This window comes from Benincasa hispida, chromosome 1 (genome assembly GCF_009727055.1).
Source record: "Benincasa hispida cultivar B227 chromosome 1, ASM972705v1, whole genome shotgun sequence".
Classification (NCBI taxonomy): Eukaryota; Viridiplantae; Streptophyta; class Magnoliopsida; order Cucurbitales; family Cucurbitaceae; genus Benincasa; species Benincasa hispida.
The window spans coordinates 37,646,689-37,656,946 of NC_052349.1; the positions used below are offsets into that span (position 1 = coordinate 37,646,689).

General features: G+C 30.7%; 1 protein-coding gene across 1 annotated transcript; it reads right to left on the minus strand.

Annotated features, from left to right (window-relative positions):
• Positions 1-6,922: 6,922 nt before the first annotated feature.
• On the minus strand, positions 6,923-9,338 carry LOC120070292 (putative pentatricopeptide repeat-containing protein At1g09680). The gene is given in 2 exon segments (XM_039022210.1): positions 6,923-9,103; positions 9,105-9,338. Coding segments are annotated over 2 exon segments (1,788 nt in total). The 5' UTR covers positions 9,255-9,338; the 3' UTR covers positions 6,923-7,465.
• Positions 9,339-10,258: the final 920 nt, after the last annotated feature.

Genomic DNA, 10,258 nt, shown 5'->3' on the forward strand with positions numbered 1-10,258 from the left:
CAAAGGGAGTATGAAGTTTTAATACCATAGTAGTATAAAAAAAATTTGGACAAATTGCAAAAAAGACTCCTGAAGTATGGTAATAGTTACAAAAATTATATAAATGTTAAAATTGGGTCAAACTAAACTTCAAACTTATGAATTGTATAAATTGTAGCATTTGTATGAGTTTAAAAGTTCAATATTTATAATTTCTGGGTCCAATTTTTACAATTATTTTAAGCTTGAGGGATATAGAAGTTTAGGGGTCCAACTTTTTACAATTGAAAGTTTGAGAGTGTAATTATAACTACCACTATATAAGGTTAAATCACGATGTGAACAAAAGAGTATATAATATTCTCGTTGCATTTAAAGTTTTTCTACTAAGTAATTAGTAGATTACACGCCAACATGAGCATATAGCTAACTGCTACAAAGCGTATATTTTCAATTTTGAAGTCGGAACTTTATTGTAAAAAAAAAAAAAAAAAAAAAGAAAAACAAGAATATTATACTACAATGTATAAACGTGTGTATGCCCTTTCAAGTTTATACCTTTTTTTTCTTTTCCAAATTTAATCAAGCTTTAAATTTGAATTACATAACGAATCTAATACCTTTTCTTTTATTTCCATTTAGATTTTTTTTTTAAACTTTTTTTTAGTGCGAATATTCTTTAAAATTTGATAAACATTATTTTTGTGTTTGGTGAAGAATGGAGCGAAGAAAGGTGTGACAATTGTTTTTCTTCTATGTCTAGTTATCTCATCATTTAAAAAGTGAGACAAATTGTTTATATGTATATATATATATATATGTATTTTGCAAATTTTCAAAAACTATATATATAGAAATACTCGAGATCTTGTATTTTTCCTCTAATTTTCCCCTTTCCTCCTCACAATTTTCAAATTTTCAAAATTTCAAATTATGTATATATAGTTAGCATATAAAATTTTCTCTCTTTCTAAGAAAATTTATAGCTGATGAGTCTCATGTTTTTTTTTTTTTTTTTTTGTTTATTTTTACCATTAATGAATTATTAGAGAAATGACACAAAATATGTGGATGATGATTTTAATTAACACCATTCAAAATTTGTATCCAACAAATATTAAAAGACAAAACAAGTTTTTTAATTTATATATAAAATGTTATTAAGAGACAATCACATTATGTCAACTTGATCATTAAATAATTGTTTCAAATATAAGAGTGAGAATATCTGAACATATGACATCTATTAGAGGAAATAAAAATTCATAACCATTAAGCTATGCTTAAGTTTTGTGGTTTTTATTTATTTGTTGTGTGCAATGCTTGAACTATTAATTTCGAATTTTGTGGTTTTTATTTAAATATATTTTTTTTACTATAAAGATTGATTTTGAATTATTAATTTCGAGTAATTTTAAATATGATAAAAGTGGTTTTTTCTATTCTAGAATCACTTTCCAAATATACCTAAATAATTGAATATTGAACAAATTAATATTCATTTGTTTCTTGAGCAATTTTCTAGTTTAGTTTAGGAAAAGGTATTAATCTCAAATAAATTTAAGGGTTATTGCAATTTTCCCTCAAAATTATTATGTTTAGAAGGCAATAAAGAAGTAATTCTGACAAAAAAAAAAAAAAAAAAAAACAAAGTTTAAAAAATAATAAATAAATAAATAAAAACCTAGGTGTTTTTGTATCAATTCAAAAAGCATTATTATAAAGGAGGTAGAACCAATCATTACAACAATAATTATATTGAATTTTCCTTTGGTTTAAATTATACAAAGTACCACTAAATTTTAGAGTAGGTGTCATTTATGCTCTCTCTAAAATTTGAAAAGTCCACCCACAATATACACATAAAAATAAAATTAAAGAATCCCTTTTCTTTCAAATTTATTCTACAAAAAATACACTTGAGAGATTTTTTTTTTAAAAAAATAAGATAAAATATGACATACGACCATTAATGGGTAAAAACTGAAATGCATATATAACATCATTTACAATATCATTTGTATAAATTAACATGTCAATTGAGTATAAAAAGTCATTAAGTAAATGATTTTAACTATATCTATATAGTTGTAAATAATATCACATACGTACGCTTTCTAATTCTTACAAATTAGCCACTATGTCAATTTTCATTCTTTATTGGTGCAATTTAACCTTTTTTTCTTTTACTAAGATGGTTATAATTAATTTGAATTACAAAATACTGCCTTATCCTTATTGTCTAGAGAAAGTTAGAATTTAGTTATTATAGTTTGAAAAAACTAGAAAATACTATTGGAGCTGTTTGAGGTCTTGAGATGATATAAGATGTGAGGAGTTTTGATGTTTGAGGAGTTCTGATCGAATATGATCGAGTATGTTCAAACACTGAGATAATATACGATATACGGAAGGAAAATGACGGTGAGATACGAAACACGTTTCGAAAATAGACCGACAAATAATTAAAATAAGTGATATAAGATAATGAGTCTCCAAACACTGAAATGATATAGGACGTGAAGATATATATTCTCATGTTGGGTCTTCAAAAAGCCCCTTTATACTATTTATGAAGTTTCATTGAACTATAGATACTAAATTTTAACTTTCTCGAAATTTCATTTTGGTGGAGCCCAGTGGTGGAAACAAACATTCTCACACATTTCAAAAAAGAAAATTAAGTAAGGGAAAAAAGAGGAGGGTTTTTGGTTGGTTTGATTTTATAGGGCAAAGGGTATGAAAATGGCAACACTTTTGCCGTCTTGTTTGAAAAATATGTATAAAGAGAGCATTTGTTGTTTTGGTCCCCAAATTGTGTTTTTGTTCGAGAAGCCAACTCTAATGACAGCCTGTTGCCCCTTTCCTTTCGGCTTTGGCCTCTACTTCCCCACTCCTTTTTATTTTTTTAACTTGTACAAATATTTTAGATTTTGGAGGGAAATTTTGTATATTTCTCTCTTCTTCCCCGAAACCTAAAATCGAAAAAACCGAACTCGTCCAACCAAACCAGTTTGATATCCCTAGCTAAACTATCTTTATCAACCACTTAGATTAGTTTGATTGAGTTGTTGGTTTGAAAGGAAGAAAAAAAATTAAAGGTCCATTTGATAACCATTTGATTCTTTGTTTTTGTTTTTGAAAATTAAGTCTATTTCATTTACATTTCTTATAATGATTTGCATCTTTCTCAAATACAATGGTTGAATTCTTAGTCAAATTCCAAAAATAAAATCTTTTTTTTTAAAGCTACTTTTTTTAGTCCTTAAAATTTGATTTTATTTTTTAAATTATTGGTGAAAAGTACATAACAAAGAAAAAAAATTTAGAAATGGGAGTAATATCCATAGGTTTAATTTTCAAAAAGAAAAAAGAAAAAAGTTACCAAACAGTGCCTAAAATATTCTTTTAGTCTCTAAATTTTACATTAGGATGTTGTGTAGTCCGTCCCTATATAGATTTAAGAATTTAACCGTTTAGTCGTCAACTTTTGAAATGTAGTTCTTTTATACTATTCTTGAGAATAAATTTCAATTAGTGTCTTCGATAAAAAAAAAAAAAAAAAAAGTGTGACAAATAACTTAGAGACTAGATTGGTCTATAATCAGCCTTGTGTCAAAAAGACATTAATTACAATTTATTCTTTTTTTAAGGCAAAAAAATTACCATTTATTCTTAATGACCATATAATAACATTTTTAAAAAAAGGTTGGAGACTGTTGAAAAAAAATCAAAATATGTCTGATAACACTGTTGATAAATCAGAGTAGCTCTACTACTATTGAGAAAATGGAATTGATGGAAACAATAAAGGTAAGCAAACCAATATCTCAATGTTTGTTAAACAAAGAGAAAAAAAAGGAAAATGAGAGTGAAATTCAAACTTCTTATTGAAATATAAAAATAATGATGATACACAAAAATGGGTTTGTAATAAGAAATTTTGATACAACAAATGTGATACTAAAATTGTGATACTCAAAATGTGGTACAACAAATTGTGATTTGTGATCTTCTCAATATATGGTAACTCACCTTATAGTAGGACAAAAGAAATGAACCTAATTAATACTAACTACTTACATTTAAAAACAATAATTAAAAAGAGAACTCACAAAATTAAAGCTTAAAATAACAAACAACTTAAATCTTAGATCACATAGACATCAATTGAAAATTAAATTATAATAATAAATTAAAAAAAAACCTTAAAGCTCCATTTGGTAACTATTGGATTTTTTGTTTGTTTTTAGAAAATTAAGTCTATGGTTCATCTACATTTCTACGTAATATTGCCATCTTTCAATAAGCAATGGTTGAATTCTAAGCCAAATTCTAAGACAAAAACAACTTTTTGAAAGTTACTTTCTTTAGTTCCAATTTTGACTTTTTTAAACCATGATAGAAGTAGTGTCCATAGACCTAAATTTTAAAAAACAAAATAGTTATCACGCGGACCTTGATTATTAAAATTTTATAAAGAAAACTTACAAATCTCAACCGAGACTAAATTTAGAACTTTTAAGTTTTAGGGATCAAATAAAACAATCCTAACTAAAAACTCAAACTAAACAATATATTATATATATATATAATATAATATATATATATTAAAATGACATAAATTGAAAAAAAAAAAAAAACTATAAAATCTTACACCCTAGGTTACTTTTTGGTTTGGTCCACGGTTCACAACCCTCAAAAAAATTGTGGAAAACCAAACCAAACTGAGATATTTAATATATACTAATAAATATATATAATATATTAATATTATCTATTAGCTCAAATGAGCCCAACTTAGTCCATTCTTATTCTTATCTTTTTAGGACCATCTACTCAACCCAACTTAAAAAATAAAAATCTAGAACTTTATTTTTTTAAACAACCCTAAACCAAACCAACAGTAGAATAGAAAATTAAAAAAAAAAAAAAAAAAAAAAAAGTGAACCATTGGTTATAACTGATTTAGGTTGGTTCGGTTCAAGAACCGAAAACGATGAAAATCGATTCCTTGAGGCTCTTCTTCTCTGCGAATCGAGGGGTTCAGTTCGGTCCTTGGTTCAGTCCAAAATCGAACCGAACTGAACCGTGCACACCTCTATTTAGAATGTAAGAGAATGTTATGGAGTACCTTAACCACTAACGTAGCATATACACTTATTGACATTATATTATTTTTGTAATTTCCTTTAGATCTAGTTTAACTTGCTTGGAGGGGCCATGTATAGGAAGGAGGAGAACAAGGTGGGGGCTAGCTAGGATGCATGGAAGGGGGAAGAAAAATGAAATCGCCTTTACATGTGTGGGGTCAGAGTTGGTCGTCGAAGTGAAGCAATAATAATCGTCAATGGTAGTTGTTATCGAAATTGTTGCCCGTAGGTAAAATCATTGGAAACATTGGAAGGGTAGGAGAGTTAGGTTAATTTTACCAACTCAACAACTAAATTGGTAGGCTAAACATTATGCTGATATTTTTTTTTTAAATTGGTGAGCCGCAACACGCCGGAATACATATACTCCCTATTAATATTTAACCAAGTAAATATTATATCTAAAACCTCCACGATAAAAAAATATTTAGATTAAATTATAAAAATATCCCTAAACTTTGTGTTTTGTTTAAAAATATTTGGACCTTTTTAGATGTTTTATGACAAACAGGAATGTAACGTAAAAAATTTGCAAGAATAGAAACTTTCGTGGATGGTAAGTAGGGTATTTACTAACGGATGAATAGGGGTTTGGGATAAATGAACTTTACACTTGAAAGCACTCCTCTTGGAGAGGATTTCGCTATTAACATAACCCCATATATAGTACATTATTAATTTTTTATACTTTGGTAGTACTATAAGGGCCTGTTTATTTGTTTAACAAATATTATCATCAAATTTTGGACAGACATTTAATATCTACATTTGTTTCTTTTTTAATACCCTTCATACTTGTAAACTTGGGAGATGAATAAAGTCTGATTAATTAATAAACTAATATCAATTAATTATTACTATTACATTTAATTAATTATTAAATATAAATATATTTTTCAACCTTAATAAATTTCAACTAATACATTTATCATTGAGATTTTATGTTATCTTAACTATTTAATATAAAATTTTATTATTAATTATTGATATTCTAATTAATTAGTATTTATTTAATTATTTTTATTAAATAAATAAAATAATTTAAATAATGTTTAATTAAAAAATATTCATTCATTGGTATTTTAAGAAATTAAATAATTAATCAATTTAACAATATACTAAATAATTAAATTTAATTATGTCTATGTTAATTGTTATCTTACCGTTGATTAAGTAATTATTTATTTTTAGTTTCTATATATAAAATTGATAAATCAAACACATTGATTTAACTTCAAAACATTAATTATTCTGTAAATCAAAATACAGACACTAATTGTCCTAGATATTTAAATTTCAAAAATTTAATATCCATATCCATGAAACAATATCCACCATCCAAATGGCCTCTAAATGTTCTCAAATTGTAGTTACAATACATCTTGGATAATTTGATTTCTATGTTGGGGAGTTCTCTATCCCGGAGAGGATCTCTATTAATATTTGATTGATATTTTAAACGTCTATATCCTGTACAAGGCAAAAACCAATTATATATTTCTCTTGTATAACAAAGCCTTTGATAAGCATTTTTTTTTTTTTAGTTTTCAGGCCATATATTCAATCTTTTGATTTCTTAAGTGATGATACATATTTTATGTCAATTAAACTATATTCTTATGGTGGATTATACCTGAAACAAGTTATGATTAATAGTCAAGGATAGGATACATGCTACGACAACCAAAGTGTGTTTCACATCAACAAAATAATAAGAATAATAATAATAATATATTATATTGTACTAGAAATAAAAGCAAAAAAAATGAATGAAATAAACTAGGGGCACCTGATTGAAAAATAAATCCAATAAATAAAGGCAGAAAATATAGATAAAGAATCTCCTATTATTGCATCATCTTCTCAATTTGGTTTACAGAAGCATGCAGCATAAAGTAACATGCTTCTCCACACTGAAATTTTAAGAAATTGGGGGATTGTTTGCAAACTATTTTATAGAATGTTTTCAGAACCCCCCCCCAAACAAAAAAAAAAAAAGAAAAAAAAAAGGGTATAATTATGTGTGGATAATCACTATTTTAGTTTTTTTTTTTTTTTCCACTTTCATTTCAGTGCTGTTCTTCAAGGGAAAAAAAGTATGAGTGTTTTCAGCATCACCAAAAATGGATTTTGCATTCAAGTTTAAAACTTAAATGCAAAATTGAACCCATGGTCTTGTAGATGACCACCATCAAAATTGAACCCATGGTCCTTCATTTCTTTCTTATTTTAAGAAGTTACAAGCTCCTCTTTGCATTGATAATCCTTTATCTACAACGTGAATTCTCTTGCAAACTTTCAGATGACAAGTTAGCATTTTCAACATGTCTTCATCACCTCTTTCGACGATCCTTTATGCATTTATCGTATTCGCCAACTAAAGAAGTATAACATGCATAATCTACTACGAGTCCTTTCTCATTTCTGAGTTTAAGCAAATCTTCTGGTCTTCCATTTTTACAGTGCCCTTCCAAAAGAATGTTGTATGTAATGTCATCTGGAGTTACTCCTAAATTAAGCATTGCTTCCAATAGCATATTTGCATTCTTCATCTGTCCTTGCTTGCAAAGTCCATTCATAAGCACATTATAAGTTATGACACCAGGGTTATGGCCATTGGTCTGCATCTCTTTCAGCAGCTTGAACCCCGTCTTAACATCGCCTTTCTTGCAATACCCGTCAATCACCATAGTATACGTGGCATCGTCGGGTTTCATTCCGGCTTCCGTCATCTCCCTCAAGGTCCTCTCTGCATCCTTGACCTTTCCATCTCTACACAAACCTGAAATAAGGGCTGTGAATGCTACATTATCAAGCACAACCCCTTCTTCATTCATCCCTTTCCTAATCTCCATGGCTGATTCTAAATCTCCCTCTTTGCAGTAACCATCTATGAGTGTAGTGTAAGTGATTTTATCAGGTTTCAACCCCACCATTTTCATTTCATCAATTAGTTTCCTAGCTTCATTTACTTCCCCAACCTTGCAAAGGCCATTTAAGAGTGTATTGTACATAACCAAATCTGGTTTCACTCCCATGGTTAACATTTGCTGATAAGTGTTCATGGCTGAGTCAACTCGCCCGCTCCTGCATTGCCCGTCAATCAATGCGGTGAATGTAACGTCGTTTGGTCTCAATCCTCTTTGTTGCATTTCATCAAACAGTCGTTCTGCATCATCTAACCTACCTTCCTTGCATAACCCATGAATCAGAACACTATAAGTGAAGACATCAGGATATATCCTATTCTCTTCCATGATCTTCTTCAACCTAAACCCCTCATCTAAATTTCTAGATTTACAGAACCCGTTAATCAAGGTATTGAAACTAACAGTTGTAGGCCGCAAGCCCCGCTTCCCAATTTCATCAAAAATCAACCTGGCATCTCTAATACTTCCCTCTTTACAGAACTTATTGATCAAAATATTGAAGTACTTGACTTTAGGCGGGAACCCAGAATCCAAAATTTCCGAATAAAACGTCCAGATCATAACAGGGGAGTTCGAATTCGTCATTTTATCAAGCAAGTACCCACAACCATGAAACGGGATTTGAAAATTGCTCTTCCTAACCAACCTAAAACACTGAATCGCATCGGAGACGAACCCGGAATCCGAATACGCAATCATCAAAGCATCAAATACAAAATTCGAACAACGCGTACCTGAAATTTCAAGAACCGCTGCAAAGACCGAAGCCGCCGAGTCCTTGCCTTTGCGGGAAACGAGAAATCGAACAACCGATTGAGAATCTTCGAACATTTGATGGGCGGAGAGGAAATTAGCCATAGCGCAGTAGGCTTGGGGGGTATGGCGAAAGGTGGGGACAGAAGAGAGCCAATTGAAGAAGGAGAAGAGAGAGAGAGGGGAGAGAGAGAAAGGGTTATGGTTGATGAGGTCGATTAAATGGTGGGGTTTGAAGGAAGGGAGGAGACGGCGGAGAGAAGAGGCGAGAGGCTTTGTTTGGGCGTTGAGTGATGGATGTGGAGACGGCGGCTAGTACAGGGTCAGCCGCCGCCGCCGCCGGCGGCGGTGGTGGGGAGTGCCAAGTGGAGTAGCGGAAGGAAGGTTTGGAGAGGGGAATGGAGAATCTGGAGAGACTGAATAAGGAATTATTGGCCATGGCTGTGATTCGATGAAGCCAGCGAGAGCCATTTGAGCCAGAGGAACATAATTTCAACAGCCAGTAGTGACTGAAGAAGGGAAAATCTTGGGGGAAATTTGTATTGTTGGGTCAAATTTTGGGGAAATTTGTATTGTTGGGTCAATTTTTTTGAGGTTCACTACAAAATTGGCCCATCTTTCAAAAACACTCTTGAGGCTCATGTGAAATATCCGTTTAGTCTCAAAACGCTCGATGTCACGCATGCATTGTAGATTCTTGCCTGTTCATCTCGTTTTGGACTCATTCCTCTCGTTAGAACATCCATAGCATGCACTCGACCTAGATTCTCATGCATTCCTCTCGTTTTAGATTTCTTCTTCTCGTGTCTTCCTCTCGAGTTGCGTAATGTCCACTTAGTCCCCAAAATGCTCGATGTTGCGCACGCATCGCATATTCTTGCTCGTTCATCTCGTTTTAGATACATTCCTCTCGTTCTTCATCAGACTGAAATTGAACGTTTTAAATTTTAAATTTCAGTCTGATTCCCTCATTCCTCTGGCTTCATCTTCTTTCCTCTTCTTAGGTACAACATTTTTCTCTCTCTCAGTACCGTCGAAATCGAACGTCGCAACTTGCATGTGATTCGAATTTTGTATCATCGAACACCAAAAAATTGTCGATTGTCTTCTTCCACTAGTGGTTTCTATATCTCCAAAAGTTAAGGTAACATTGGTACAAATTGTGGTTTACATTTTCCATTTCTTGCACATGATTCGATTTTTTGTACCGTCGAACGACAAGAAATTTTGGTCAAATTTATAAATGTAGAAATTTGATTTCTATACAAATTTCTGTAACGAGAGAAAGAATGAGAAAAAGAACAAGAGAAAGAAGGAGAGGAAGAATGAGAAAAAGAACGAGAGGGATGCACTAGAAAAAAAACGAGAGGAAGAAGGAGGGGAAGAAAGAGAGGATAAACGAGAGGAAGGAGTGAGATCTTGAAACGAGATTTCTATAAAAAT